This window comes from Natator depressus, chromosome 15 (genome assembly GCF_965152275.1).
Source record: "Natator depressus isolate rNatDep1 chromosome 15, rNatDep2.hap1, whole genome shotgun sequence".
Lineage (NCBI taxonomy): Eukaryota > Metazoa > Chordata > Testudines > Cheloniidae > Natator > Natator depressus.
Window position 1 is genome coordinate 1,533,634 of NC_134248.1, and position 15,862 is coordinate 1,549,495.

A 15,862-nucleotide genomic window follows, 5' to 3' on the forward strand; every position below is an offset into this window, starting at 1 on the left:
TGAGCGTGGTCCTCTTCCACATGGTCGGGAAGCCTTTAAAGAGGCTGGGGGGTGTTGGAAATGGAGCTGCTGCCCTCTCTGGAATCAGGTGTCTGTTCTATACCAGCAGGCCTAGCTCTCCAGTGCTCAAGGGGCCATGCATCACCACAAACAAAGCTTTGTGACAAGTCTGTCCCACTGGACAAAGACCTTGTGGATGGGGGGCAGGGTGGCTGGCTTTGGGGGGGGCCTTTGGAGGGGGCCTGTGTGAAAAGAGTTGGGATCTCACAAAACCACCTCCACAACTGGCTTAATTGGCCTTGTTGATGGCATTCTGAGCAGGGAGAGAATGATGTTTGGAGACTGAACTTCCTTCTCTCCCAGGACTGGACGCCTACAGGGCAGGGCTGACCCACATTGGTGGGGTAGGGCAGAGGGGTGCTTGCCCTGGATTTGTCTGTTCTGTACCTGTCCTGTGAATAAAGAGAACTTTGGTCTCCAGTGCTGGCACTAAAAATTAATGATGGAGGGAGATGGTGACCTGGCAGCCTTGCCTGAAGGGCTTTTAAAAGTTAGGAACCCCCCACCGTCCAATAAATTAACATGCTGTTTAAGGTCCGAGATCAGTAAAAGAGCAAAAGGTGCAGATTTTAAAGTGATCAAATGACTGTAGACCCACCGCTGATCTCCATCACTCTGTGGAGCTGCTCCAGATTATACCCATGTCAGCGAGACCAGAGTCCAGCCCATTTTGTGGAAAAACAAAGGGACTGATTCGGTCCCTTGCCCCAGTGTCTAAATGCTGCTGTGCTGATGCATAGGGGATGAAACTGTGCAGCAAGGGGCTGGGGGAGGAGGCCTGCAATGCAGGGATGGTGCATAGTTGCCATACCCAGCCTTATGCAGTGCCCATTGCAAGCCCTGGCATGGAGGGAGCATCTCCATAGCTCACCCCTCCATAAGGATTCTGCTCTGCTGCAGGCACTGCATAGGCAGCACTTGGGAGGGTTCCATAAATTAGAGCACCCCTTGGGCTGCTCTAATTTCTGATGGGGGCCACAGAGCCCCTGGAGCAGCCCAGAACCTCAAAGCCATCTTGGATGCCCCTTCTGAAGGCCCAGCACAGACTCTCACCCCAAGTCCCTCCTTTATTTACTTGCCAGGGTGTGGTATCTATGCAACAGGCATACATCTGGCTGGCAGCATGTGCCCTGCAGTCTTTATGTTGCTGTTGGTCTTGGTAACATTATCATCTGTTGCAAGGAAACAAATCCAGCAGTTCTGGATCTCAGGCCTAAGGCTCTCTGATCCCCTCCAGCTCTCACTGGGCTACATGATACCATCTGCGATCATACCGCTGCCCACGAGGCTGCACTGACAGAAGCAGAGCCGATCAAAGCCAGTGCAGCAGAGCTGGGCTGGGGCCTTGACACCTAGCTCTTCCCAGCCTTTGAGAAACAGGCTGCAAATTAGTAGTCACACCAGCTCGTTAAATTCCACTAAACAAAGCTCACATATCATCACAGCCGACATGATGATGATGATGCATATTTATACTAAGTATTTATAGTGCATTGTAGAGGTACGCAGCTCCTTACAAAGGCAGAGATATTCTCTACCCCTCCTAACACAGACGAGAGAAGCAATGGCCCAGGAGGAGAGGGAGGGGGAAGTATTTTTGGAAGAGGTGGGTTTTAGGGGGAGACTTGAAGTAGGTGAGAGGTTCATGGTGAGAGGCCCTGCCAAGGTTACAGGGCAGCAGGGTGGAAGGTGGGCAGGAAGGCGAGGGGATTAGGAGGAGACCTGGGAGTGGCTGGGAAAGCAGAAGACAAGGTCAGAGATGTAGGAGATGCCACAGGGCTTGGGAGACGCTGAACCTGTTGCACTAAAGGGAGCTGATGAGGGTTTCTGGGAAGGATGAAGGTGGCCTGAGAGGCAGCATGGTGAATAGTCTGGAGGGGAGGAGGTCACAGTGAAACTGGGAGGGAGGGCAAAGGCTCATCCATAAAACAAGCCCAGACTCATGACACAGTGCTGTCTGGTGCCAGGGGTTCTGATAACAACCAGTTAGATAAGGGAAAGTGATGGATCCTTCATGGAAGAAGAGACAGGACTTAACTGTAATGAGTTCAAGGGAATTCTTTTACAAGGCTGCTGGGCACAGACACCCACTGGAGTTCTCTCTGGTTCTGCAGCTCCCAGCCCACACTGCCCAGGGTCGCCACACAGGGTCTCCCGATGTCCTGGCCTGGACACTCCTGTCACAGGAGGGACTGCTGACTCCACTCCGGGTCCAGTTTGAGAGGTGTGGGAGGGAGAGATGATGTCACAGGAAACCGAGATCAAAATGCACTCTGGTTCCAATGTTACGCTGGCTGACTCCCTAAATGGGCACCGTCCACGTGCACGCACACAGATATTTGCATTTTCCTCATATCCTTGTTACCAAGAGCACTTTAGATGATTAAACCTGAAAGGGTTTATTGAAATCTAATTTATTGTTCACTGTTCATGTTGCTTATTTTTTCACTGCACTCAGCTTTGACAGCGAAACGACTGTCGGCTGGTCAATTTCACTTCCGGGCTCTGGGGCTGACCATAGCACTGTGATGTTTTTGTTCCCCATGCTGCAGGGGAAGGTGTCATTTAAAACTGCTTTCAGTAAAAAAAATTCCTACAGACGGAAGAGCCCTGTACAGGGCTCAGCAGGGGGTTTGAACCCTAGGCCTTCAGATCAGCGCTCCGTCGCTTGAACTAAAGGAGTGATATCGTCACCTGGTAGCAGTAGTAGGCTACTTTTCCTGCGATGGGCACGTCCCGGAAGGCACTGCGGTACACACATTTCCACATCTCACACAAATCTAAATACTGGGCCTATAACCAGCTGCCGTCCACCTTTTTAACAAATGTTTAAAATGTAACAGGGCAAGAAGGATCAGGTGCTTGCAATGAGGAGATGGCAGCAAAAATGGAAACTAACTAGAGAAAAGGAGCAGCCCCTGGAAAGTGGATCAGCTGCATTTCCTTTCCCACTGGCCCAGGTCCTCCAAGACAGGAGCTGGCGAGCTGACAGCATAGCTCCATCTCTGCTGCGGCAGAGGGCAGAGGCAGCGTGAGGGGCTACGGAGGAAGGCAGCTCTGGCAGCATATCCATCCCATACTCGGACAGTTGCAGTCACACTCACACACCTGAGCATATTTCATTGAGCTGTCGCCTTTTACAGCAGAGAGATTAGATCCATTCCCAAAGAAAATATTCTCTTTAGCTGGCGACATCAAATCTGTGATCGCTTTGGCAGTGTGGCTTGCATCAGAGTCACACCATTGAGACAGCGGAGTGCAGGAAGACAGAATGGAGCAGCACAGGAGAGAGGGAGAGAGATAAAGGAGGAGGAGAATGATAAGGGGTACGATTACCCGCTGCAGGGTATGTGTCAATGAGAGTTACTTGGCGGGGGAGGGTATGAGGGACCCTGAGAGGTGGCCAGGGAGCCAAGAGAGATGGAGCCAGTGAATGGGGGAAGGGGGGAAGGGGGCTGAGAGAAAGTGAAAGATGAAGAGGTGGTGGGAGAGGGAGCTGGAGAGAAACCCAAAATGAGAATGACAATGTGAAAGAAAGCTAGCCGGAGAGAGACGACAGCAATGGTAGGAGAGGGAGTGAGGAATTCAGTGGAGAGAGCAAAGGGACACTCTGGCAGAGTGGGGTTTGCTCGGGGTAATGTGATTGTGATAGTATGGGGGCATGGGGAGCAGGCTGAGCTGGGTAGATTACGATCCCACACGGGGGGGCTGGAACAATTTGTATAGAGGGGGGCTGAGAGCCCTGGAACCAAACTGTAAACCCTGATATAATGGAAACCACTGCAAGCCAGGAAGTGCAGCAGCCTCCCCAGAATCCCTAGTTCCAGCACCTATGACTCCATTTCTGTGGTCTGTGACTCTCCCTGCTGGCTGAGATGCTGCAGGTACCCAGACCCCAGCGAGGCAGTGAGACGTCCTGCCTGGATAGGGAATCAGAATGGGCTACCCAGGAGGGCTTTCCTGGCCCTGCCATCTCCATGTACTAAGAACAGGGGTGCTAAGGACCAGAGACATTGCCCTCCAAAGAGAACAGGGGACGGGGCTGAAAGAGGGAGAGAGGATGGAGTAGGAAGGAATGTGAGAGAAGTCTCAAGGGAATGAGGGGCAGGCCTGTCACAGGGGTGGGTCCCAGGAAAGTCCTAGGGTCTGAGGGGCAGTGCCACACCCAGGGGCAGAAGAGACAGGAGAGGTGAGACTTACCATCCATGTCCAGCCGCTGGATGATGACCTCCAGCTCCACCTCATTGGGCATGTAGCCCAGAGAGCGCATGGCTGTGCCCAGCTCCTGCTTAGAGATGAAGCCATTCCCATCCCGGTCAAACACTTTGAAGGCTTCCCGGATCTCTGTGGAGAGGGAGGGGAGTGAGTGAGCCTGGCAGCCAGGTTGCCCCATCACCCACCTGAGCCCTGGGGATTTGACTCCCAGGGGGTGGTACAGACAGGGGTCCTATTCGCCCCACCCCCTCGGCATGGCAGTGACTCTCACTGGGAATGTCTGCTGTCTTGTAGGGATGGAATCTTCAGCTGGAAATGTGCTGCTTAAATTCACAGCATTATCTGTCGAGAGTCTTTTTCCGGCACCAGTCCCTGAGCACCTCACGATCTCTAACAGGTTTGTCCTCACATGTTCCCAGGAGGCAGAGTAGAGCTATTATCCCCAGAGCACAGATGAGAAACTGAGGCAGAAAGACCAAAGCCCAGAGCCTCTAAGGTATTTAGATGCCTAATTTCCATGGTGATTAATAGGAGTTAGGTGCCTAAACACCTAAATAACCAATCTTAAAAATAGCTTTTGCAGGCACAATCTCACTGGCTCTGGCCTAATGACGTTGTTACAGTGATGTCTGGAGAGTGGCTCATTCCCTGGTGTTTCAGCGTGTTCACTACACCATGTCAACTGCCAGCTCCAGCCCACTGGCTGCAGCCCTTTGAAAGCATTTTGTTGCTGTTCAGTGGATTCATTTCTTATAACCATGGAGCGGAGTCATCCCTGTTGTGTTTGCACCCTGGGTATTTACTGAGTTCTGAGTGAGTGCATGTCTAAAAAAGGGTTATGTGAATGTTCCAACTGTGAGCATCACACACCCCCTAGGTTTGGGAGGAACCTCTCACTCCAGACCCACCTGCTTGAGTTGCAGGGAACAAGGTAGAAAAATTCTACCAATTTAGAATCATAGGGTTAGGAGGGTCCACAAGGGTCATCTAGTCTAATCCCCTGCCAAGATGCAAGAGTTGTATCTAAACCACCCAAGACAGATGGCTCCAGCCTCCTCTTGAAAACCTTCAGGGAAGGAGCTTCCACGACCTTCCTAGGCAGTCTGTTCCATTGTCCTGCTGTTCTTACAGGTACAGAGTTTTCCCTGAGATTTCTTCTAAATCTGCTCTGCTGTAGTTTGAATCCATTGCCTCTTGTCCTGCCCTCTGTGGCAAGAGAGGACAACTTTTCTCCATCTTTTTTATGGCAGCCTTTCAAGTATTTGAGGACTGCTATAATGTCCCCCCTTAATCTTCTCTTTTCCAAACTAAATGTAAGCAGGGTCTGCTGAATTCTTCCCTGACAACTAGCTGGGAGGGGGAGAGACTTCAAGAGCAAACTGTATTTACATGAACATACCTACTCTGCTTAGTTATCCAGCAGATAGAGCGGTGTGTTGCTCAAAGTGATCAACTTTGGCTGGTGTTGGGTTACAAATCACCTTAGTACTGAATGCAGGGGTAGTGAAATGCTGTTACCAATTTTGGTGTTATTGTGAATATAGGGGAGCAGAACTGTGCTTAACCTGTCCCAAATGAGGGGGTCACCCTCAGCTGAAAGGACCTCGTTAAGCCAGGGGCTCGAATGCCAGAGGCCTGTGGAAGTGAGAGGGGTGGGGGACAGGTGTTCTAGCCAGGAGGTGTGTGGTCCTTTCCAGACTGGTTTAATCTGTTCCTCCCCACTGTTCAAATAAAGAGCTATATAGGCTTCATTAGAAACCTCTTTATTGTTTTAAATATTCAATCTGAACAAAATCACTTGAGGTGAGGCAGTTTCTTTCCAGTCTGCAAAGAGCTCAAAATTATTAAGAGACTGATGTGCAGAGGTCGCAGCAGAAAGGCAAGTAGCAGCAGAAGTGGACTCACAGTCAGCTGGTGAATGAGTGGCTGGTGAGGCAGTGAGGAGCCGGGGCTGGCAGGACAGCCAGGGGAGAGGAACTGCAGCTGGCAGGGCAGCCAGCCAAAGCAAGTGCTCAGCTGCTGAAGCAAGCCAGGTGCCTTCTTCCCTGGGTGGGAGGTGAACTCACACAGATGCACCTCTGAACCCTGGGGGTCCTCTCTGACCAAGGGCAACCCCTGTGAGTGGGGTGTGGTGAGGGAGCAGAGAGGGGCACAGAAAAGGAACTTTTGGTTGTTGGACTCAAGATCAGGCAGAAGGCTCTGCCCCATGCACTCTGGGGTGGGTGTCCTGCTCACAGCTTTATGATTATAAATCCTGCTTGTGGCATTTTCCCTAACTAATGTCGGGTGACTTCCCTCCTTTCATTAAAAGTTTCTTTTTTACACTCAGACTCTATGCTTGTGAGAGGGGAAGTATTGCCTCTCAGAGGCACCGAGGGGTGGTGTGTAATTTTCCCAGGTTACTGGGAAAGAAACCCCTAGATATCAAACCTGGCCCTGGTTGCTGCTGACTCCACCTGGCAGAAGGATTACATAAACATATCCAGTTCCTTCAGCCTTAGCTCATATAGCCTGCATTCCATCCCTTTGATCATCTTTGTTGTTCACCTCTGGTTCCTTTCCAGTTTCTCGACAGGCTTTCCATACACTAGTGACCAAAATCGACACAGGCCTCCAGTGGAGGCCTACCCAGTGCCGAGTAGTGCCTGTGTCTTGCATGCTGTGCCTCTGCTAATGCAACCTGACACTGCATTTGCTTTTTTTGGCAACAGCTTCGCACTGTTGACTCACGTTGAGGACTTGATCCACCAGAGCTCCCAGATACTTCTCAGTAGTGCTGCTGCCAAGCCAGTTTTTCTTCCTAAGTGTAGCACAGTAGTATAAGGGCCCTACCGTCAATCAAACCCTAACCCCGCCCCTTGACCCCTTGACCGCTTAGCCCCGCCCCCAGCTAAAGGGGGTCATACCATCAATCAAACCCTAACCCCGCCCCTTGACCCCGTGACCTCGCACCTTGACCCCGCCCCTTGACCAGAAGTCCCACCCCCATCAAGGGTATTACTTCCGGGGTCAAGGCCACCACGTGGCTGGAAGCAATCAAACCCTAACCCCGCCCCTTGACCCCTTCACCCCGCCCCTTGACCCTGCCCCCTTGATCGGAAATCCCACCCCCATCTGGGGTATTACTTCCAGGGTCAAGGCTGCCGTGTGACCGGAAGCAAGGTATGTCATGTGACCCCTCTAACAACTCCTCCCACTGCCCTCTACCAATCAGGAGAGGTTTTGCCCCTGTAGGACTTCCCCTCAAGAGGAGATTTGACCAATCAGGGTGAGTTCTGGGACGGGGTGTCCTCTCCGGAAGTGGGTCTTGTGACCCTCTAACAACTCCTCCCCCCACCCTCTACCAATCAGGATGGGTTTCGCCCTTGTAGGACTTCCCCCAAGAGGAGCTTTGACCAATCAGGTGAGTTCCGGGGCAGGGGTGACCCATCCGGAAGTGGGTCTTGTGACCCCTCTAACAACTCCGCTCCCAACCCTCTCCCAATCAGGATGGGTTTCGCCCTTGTAGGACTTCCCCCAAGAGGAGCTTTGACCAATCAGGTGAGTTCCGGGGCAGGGGTGACCCATCCGGAAGTGCGTCTTGTGACCCCTCTAACAACTCCGCTCCCAACCCTCTACCAATCAAGAGGGGTTTCACCCCGTAGGACCTCCCCAAGAGGAGATTTTACCAATCAGGATGAGTTCCGGGGTGGGGTGACCCAATCGGAAACGATTCGCGTGTGACCCTTCTAACGACTCCTCCCACCGACCTCTACCAATCAGGCCGCCCGAAGACCAGATTTGACCTAAATAGGGCACGTTCGGGGATGGGGTGGACTGCCCAGAAGAGGGGCTTGTGACCCCTCTGCCAATCAGAGTGCAGCACCATCACCCCATAAGTCCCAGCGTCGGGCGGAAGAGGCTGTCTTTTACCAAGAGCGCATGTTTTACAAATCGTGGAAACATGGACTCCTTCACCACCCCCGTGAGAACTTCGGACTTTGTTTTAGCCCCGAGGGCCTTCGACAAACTGCGGAGAAAGTGCTACATCAGCGACAGTTCCGAGGAGGAGGAGGGGGCGATTGAGGGGAGCCCTTTGGCCCAGCCATTGATGGATACCCCAGACCCTGAAACCCGGCCGCTTGTGGGGCCCCGCAATGAGCGTGATGACCTCTTGCTGTCCACCCCCCCGGGAGGAGGAAGGTGATCGCAGCTCGGGGAAGTCACTAGTGGACAAGATGAACGGAAGAGACAATGCTCAGGTAAATGAATGCTTAAGAGGTGACGGTCGAGGTTGGGGGTGTAATGGGGCTAGGAACCAGGGATTGTGTAAATCAAAAACCAAGTAGTGGGGTGCTTACGCTGTTTCTTTTCTTAAAAAAAAAATCTCTCGACAGTTCGACGATGTGTTTCTAGAGGACCCAGAGACCCTGGACAGCGTTGCACCAAGCAGCGAAGATGAACCGGGCCCACCTTGTTTCTGCTCAACGCTGATACAAAATGTTGAAGAGGACTCCGAGGATGACGGCTATGAGGAGTTTAGGAGGAGGCTTGGCATGGAACTGACTGAGCCAGTGCCATGTCGTGAGCGTAAAAAAGTCATGCGGACTATTGTACGCGTTGCTGTTTATTCTGTTCTTAATCACTGTCTTAGGGAAAAGCTTTTTGAAGATTGTGAGGGCTGTGTCATAGATGCACCAGGCCAGCGGCACCATGACTGTGTGACTTGGACTTCAGTGGATATAAACTGCAAGCTCCGGGGCCTGTGTGCTGAGCTGTGCTTGGAAAGCTTCTTAAACACTGTTATTGCCATAGGTTATGCTATGCAATGTCTGTGCCTAACCCAAGAACATTTAGCACAAGGGGTGACCTTGATAAATGCTGTGCAATTCAGTGGAGACCCTGACCATGTTTTAAAGAAAATGACCAAACCGGAAGATGCCTGCTTAGAGCGTTATATTGACCGTCTGGTCCGCACAAAAAGTTACAGAACCCTGCTTAAGAAAAAGGCTATTTGTAAGAAATCTAAAAGGATTAAGTTAGAAAATGGTGAGGGGCCAAACATGCGATATAAAACTTGGTAGCTGTAAATTTAAAAAAAAAAATCTATTGAAAAGGGCTTTGTGACGATCTGTATTTCTGTTAAAAGGTCTCTGGCCTTTAAGGGAGCTTAAAGTTTTTTTTTCTTTGTTTCTTTTTTTAATGGAGCATCTTGGTTTGTTTTCAAGGAGCTGTATGTCTTTTAAATAAAAAAAAAATTGTTTGTGAGCACCTAGCTCTTGTGTCTTGTATAAGAGACCCATTTACAGCAAAAAAAAAAAAAAAAAAAAAAGCTGAAATGTATGTTGTGGGAGGGGGAAAAATATCCTAAAAATGTGTTTACAATAAAACAAACAGGGATGGTTCAGTCATGTGGTTGAGTACAATAGAGCTGACTTATTCTGTTGAACTGAATGGGTTTAACCACCCCCCCCCCCTTCACTGAATAGCCAGGGTGACTGTGATTGCTCACCCTTGTTGCCATAGGGTTAATTTTGATGGGGGTGCACCCATAGTAAGGGAGGTGGGTGGGTGAAGATGGTGAGTTCTGATTAATATGAAATGAAATAAAACCTCAGGAGTTCGCAGATGCTAATTGGACAGTTTAAATATAACCCCTGGAGTTGGTGGAACGCTATAGGACAGTTTAAATATGGCCCAGGAGTTGGTTGAAGGCCACGGGGCACTTTTTGTAGAAAGCACCCCCGCCCCACCAAACTTTAAGCATGAAAGAAACATGTTTTTAAAAACAAAAACAAGCCCCAAGACATTCATTGATATCTGCAAAGGGCCCCTCACTTGAAATGGTTACTGTAAGAAGGCCCTACGGGGGGAAAAAGCAAAGTATTTGAACTTAAAAAAGAAAAAAAAGAAAAGCAGCCCAATTGTGCAGAAAACTTATTCCCCACCCCCGATCACAAAAGGGAATGTTAGGGAGGGGTGATCCAATCAACCTGCTAACTATTTTGAAACAAAAGAGTTAGGATGGTGTAAAAAAAAAAAAACCAAAAAACCTCAGGTAGCTTGGAGACTGTCTCTTTCAACAGAAACTCTCTTGAATTGCTGCTGGGCTGCAAGTGGAGGTATGTTCCCTGTTTTTTTAAAACTCTGAAAATATATATATATTATATATAATGCCATTCTTTGGCCATGCTGTCTTGGTAAATAATGGTGCATATCTGTATTGCAGTGTGATCTGTTTAGCATGGAGCCAGTAACTTTAAGTTGCAGTTCATCACCAGGCCAAGGTAAAAACCATTTTTAACTGTAGTTGTGCTTAATAACTTCAGGTATTACATAGGTTGAATAGGGATTTGGGAGCTAATACTAACTAACATTTTGGCTTGTTTTTCTTACCCCAAAGACCCCAAGCACACATGGCTGGGGCAGGGCTGGGGACAGAACAACCAGGGATCTTTTTAAAAGCATGTGGGTTTATTGAAAAGTATTTTGTTGCAAACAGTGTTTTAAACTCTGTGTGTGTGTGTGTGTAAAACATAGGTGGTTTTTAAAAAGTATATGTGTACAAACTGATGGTGATGGTGTGTTTCCAATTAACAGGGTTTTTACTTTGCAAAATGAGATGTATTTTTTAAAAAAAATATTTGTGGGGGTTGTTTTCAAAGTGGTAGAAATAAACTCAAAACCTGTGTTTGTTGTACAGCCTGAAATGGATTATTTTGTTTTAAAGCTATGACTTTTTTAAATAGAAAAAACACCCTAATGGATATTTTTTATTTTATTTTAAAGTTTACTAGACAGTTTCATGTGTTTTATTAGAATGTTGTTTGCTTTACAGCACGGTCAAAACATGAGCGGGTAAAAATGCTCAAAAGAAAAAGGAAAGAGACAACTGAAAAGAAAAATTCACAAGTATCAGTGACAGATGGATGGATGAAGCCGGGTAAATATATTTTGCTTATTAGTCTGGTTAATTTATGAGGTTTTGTATTTTAAGTACATACATAGGTGTGGGTGAGAAAGCTGGCAAAGTTACGTTTTTGTAAAATGCTTTTTTTTTCCCCCCTGCCCCAAGCAGGCATATGCAGCCCTTCTGACAAGGCTGTAGTGGGAGCTACAAGGACCCCTCCCCGAGAACCACCAAAGAACCAGGAATCTGCTTTGAGACCTTTAACAACGCAAAACAGCACAAGAGTGCAGATGAAGCATCAGCCCAGTCCAAACCTCATTTACGTCAAACCCAAGGACAAAACAAAACACTCTGGTAAAAAACATCCATGCAAACACAACTCCAGTTCCTCAGCGGCCACCGCCATGCCAAGCCCTGAGAAAACTGTGAGCAAAAATGCCCACATTCACAAACCCGGAGCAGGCGCTCTAGGGGTTGTGAATAAAAAACTAAGGACTGACAAGCCATTCTCCCAAAACCATAAGCTTGTCACAGATCCCCCATATTCTAGTATTTGGGAAGAGTTTGATGCTTCATTCAGAAAACTGGTGGACGCTGTATCCTCGGGGGGTCTAAAACTACGGCATTCTAAAAAGATTTGGAAAAAATACGACGCTTTGTTCAGAAAACTGATGGATTCTGAATCCTCAGGGGGCCTAAAAGAAAGGGGGGCTGGAAAGGGTGGCTCTGATCAGGCATGACTAGGTGTGGAAAGGGGTACCCTCAAGGGTGCACATCAGCTCGTGTGTAAACAAAAGGACGGACGGCGCTTGGGGGATAAACAGATGGCTGCCAAAAAATTCCAGGCCAGGGTCGCTGTAAAAATTTTAAAAAGGGCTAAAGAGGTAACGAGGGAAAAAAAACAAAAAGAGATGCCCCCTACCAGAGGCTCTCAAACTGGCATGTCTGAAAATGGGGAGGCGAAATCAGACTCTGGTTTAGAAAATTCCCCAGAGGGCTCTCTAGACGAGGTCCCATCTACTCCCAATGACCCTCACGGGGGCGTCTCAGAGTCTGACTCTCAATTAGTATCTGATGTAGAAGATGCCATTGATGGTTCCATAGAGGAACCCCCAAGTAACCCTGAAAATGCAGAGGTGTATATGGAGAGAGTGAGAAGTTGGCAACGTGAATTACCTAGATTTGGGGGGGTCGGTGTATTGTGAGGAGTTTTGTTTTGTCCATCTTGAGCAAATAAATTCAGCTCAACAGGCTGTTGAAGCCATACACAGAGGGATACAGCTAATTCTTGATGACATTAATGGTAGGGTAGGCCCTGATGATTACATACAGTTACGTTTAGAGAGCTGTCGTTTAACTAACCCTTTGTTTTCGGTCAGAAGAACTAGGGATGAGCTGTCCGCTGAGGATTTCTTAAATCAGACCTCAAAGCTGCTTCAGAGCAATAGAGAATTGCATTTCGATGGTACGTTGCGCCTCGTTGTGACAGTTGTAAAAAATAGGGGTGGGGGCGCTCGAAGAGTTTTAAATTCTATCCTTAGTAGTCAGATTATTCATAAAAAGAGACAATGTTTAGTAGACCTGACTTACACCGGTACCAATCTATGTTTTGCGGGAGGGCTCTTGGCTGTCATGGCCGGTCATAAACCTACGGATGCGGAATTGTTAGCAGAGGCGAGAAAGTTGCACGAGAAACTGGGGTGGTCAGATCAAAAAAAGGTTCTGCTCAGTGACGTAGCAAAGTTTGAACAGCATTTAGGAGTTAACATACAGGTGCTGTATGCGGTGAAAGGTGGCTGGGGTTTTTTTTAAAAGGGGGGCCCCCATGTACCCTAAGACTTATTTTATCCTGTTGCACGATGAACATTACTTTGGGGTTCTGGATGTGAAAAAGTTGTTCGGAGCAAAAAATTACTGAGAGTTTTGCCACACGGTGTACAGTCACGACCATTCTTGCAGGTATCGTTGCCGTCTCTGCTTGAGCACAACGTGCTCTGACAACATGGGTGTGCAGCAGAGGTGTCCTAGCTGTAAACTGTACTGTTGGTCCAAAGAGTGTTTAGACAGACATGTCAACTGTGCGTCAAAAAACCAAGTTGAATGCCTGTCTAAAACTTTGTGCTGTAAGTGTCAGGCGTACGTGGACAAGCAGCACAGGTGTAAAGGGAGGCGCTGTAAGCAGTGTCAGGGTTTGATCGTTGGAGATGTAGACGTTCACCTCTGTTTTATGGGCAGCCTTAGAAAGCCCGAATCATCAGAAAAATATATTTTTTATGATTTTGAATGCATGCAGGAGACTGGGTTGCACACTCCCAATTACATTTTTGCGATGTCCCTAAAGCCGGAAAAATCCTGGGAATTTAAGGGTGACGAATGTCTTTCTATGTTTGTTAAGACCTTTATTGGCAAAGAGTTCTGGGACTACACGTTCCTAGCACACAATTCCAAAGGTTATGATGCGTATTTCTGCGTTAGACAGTTACTGAAGGAAAAGATGTGCATAGAATTGATCTCTCAGGGTAGTAAATTAATGTGCGTGGAAGTTAAGGCCCTTGGCATTCGTTTTATAGACTCTTTAAACTTCTTGCCCATGAAGCTTAGCAAGCTCCCGCAGGCGATGGGGTTTGAAGGTTGCAAAGGGTATTTTCCACAATTTTTAAAAAATTAGAAAACCAAAATTATGTGGGGCCTATGCCTGGTGTGGAGCACTACGGTGTAGAAAGCATGATGCCCAGTGAAAAAGCAGAGTTTCTCGACTGGTATCAAGACCACAGCTCTGAGACTTTTGACCTGCAGAAAGAGCTTGCATATTACTGCCAGCAGGATGTAAAAATTTTGAGACAGGCTTGTATCCTATACAGAAAAGAAATTATGAATATGATGGAGAAGGTCGATCTAGTAGAGAGAGAACCCGGTAAATTCACCGAGGTAAAACTGTGTATAGATCCGTTCCGGTACATAACGCTGGCATCCATCTGCATGGCTATGTACAAGTTTATGTTTTTGGAGCCTAACACGATAGCTCTTCTCCCTCCAGACAACTATCACAGACAGAAAAAGAGATATTCGACCCCATCTATCCAGTGGCTGTTGTATCTCTCTCAAGAAGAAAATATACAAATACGGCACGCTTTACAGGGGGGGAAACTACAGGTAGGCCCCTACTTTTTAGACGGTTATGCCAATATTGACGGGGTACACACAGCCTTTGAGTTTAATGGGTGTTTTTTTCAAAGCTGTGTCGTCTGTCATTGTGAAAAAGCACAAAACCCTATGATGGGTACAACTTTTGGGTTTCTTTATTACAAGACGCAGCTCAAGACCGACTCTCTAAAACGGCTTGGTTTTGTAGTGAGGACTCTTTGGGAGCATGAGTGGGTGGTGATGAAAGAAACAGACAGGGAGCTTGCGAGCTTTTTAAACCGAGCCCAGTTACCCCAGCCTCTCATGCCTAGGGATGCTCTTTTTGGGGGGAGGACGAACGCCATCCGTCTATATTATAAACCTAAGCCCGGCGAAGAAATCCACTATTATGATTTTACCAGCTTGTACCCTTTTGTAAACAAAACCAAAGACTACCCTATTGGGCACCCCGATATAGTTTATGACAAATTTGGACCCCTTGCAAATTATTTTGGAATTGCAAAAGTTAAAGTGTACCCCCCACGAGGCCTCTTTTTCCCATTGTTACCTGTCAGAGTGGGCGGCAAGCTTATGTTCCCGCTATGCCAAACCTGCGCGGAAACCGAGCAGCAGGAGATGTGCACCCACACTGACGAGGAGAGGGCCATCCTGGGGACTTGGTGCATGGTGGAATTGAACGCAGCCATAGCGAAGGGGTACGTGGTAAGCAGCAGGATACGGACCCTGGACTTCAGGAAAGCAGACTTTGACTCCCTCAGGGAGCAGATGGGTAAGATCCCCTGGGGGACTAACATGAAGGGGAAAGGAGTCCAGGAGAGCTGGCTGTATTTCAAGGAATCCCTGTTGAGGTTACAGGGACAAACCATCCCGATGAGTCGAAAGAATAGTAAATATGGCAGGCGACCAGCTTGGCTTAATGGTGAAATCCTAGCGGATCTTAAACATAAAAAAGAAGCTTACAAGAAGTGGAAGGTTGGACATATGACCAGGGAAGAGTATAAAAATATTGCTCGGGCATGTAGGAATGAAATCAGGAGGGCCAAATCGCACCTGGAGCTGCAGCTAGCAAGAGATGTCAAGAGTAACAAGAAGGGTTTCTTCAGGTATGTTGGCATCAAGAAGAAAGCCAAGGAAAGTGTGGGCCCCTTACTGAATGAGGGAGGCAACCTAGTGACAGAGGATGTGGAAAAAGCTAATGTGCTCAATGCTTTTTTTGCCTCTGTCTTCACTAACAAGGACAGCTCCCAGACTGCTGCGCTGGGCATCGCAACATGGGGAGCAGATGGCCAGCCCTCTGTGGAGAAAGAGGTGGTTAGGGACTATTTAGAAAAGCTGGACGTGCACAAGTCCATGGGGCCGGACGAGTTGCATCCGAGAGTGCTAAAGGAATTGGCGGATGTGATTGCAGAGCCATTGGCCATTATCTTTGAAAACTCGTGGCGAACGGGGGAAGTCCCAGATGACTGGAAAAAGGCTAATGTAGTGCCAATCTTTAAAAAAGGGAAGAAGGAGGATCCTGGGAACTACAGGCCGGTCAGCCTCACCTCAGTCCCC

General features: G+C 48.3%; 1 protein-coding gene across 1 annotated transcript in view; it reads right to left on the reverse strand.

Moving 5' to 3' along the window:
- The window catches only part of CABP7 (calcium binding protein 7), an 80,351-nt gene that overhangs the window by 10,738 nt on the left and 53,751 nt on the right, over window positions 1-15,862 (reverse strand). The window contains exon 2 of the mRNA XM_074972392.1: window positions 4,261-4,404. Coding sequence (XP_074828493.1) covers window positions 4,261-4,404 — 144 coding nt within the window. The remainder of the gene's footprint in view (window positions 1-4,260; window positions 4,405-15,862) is intronic.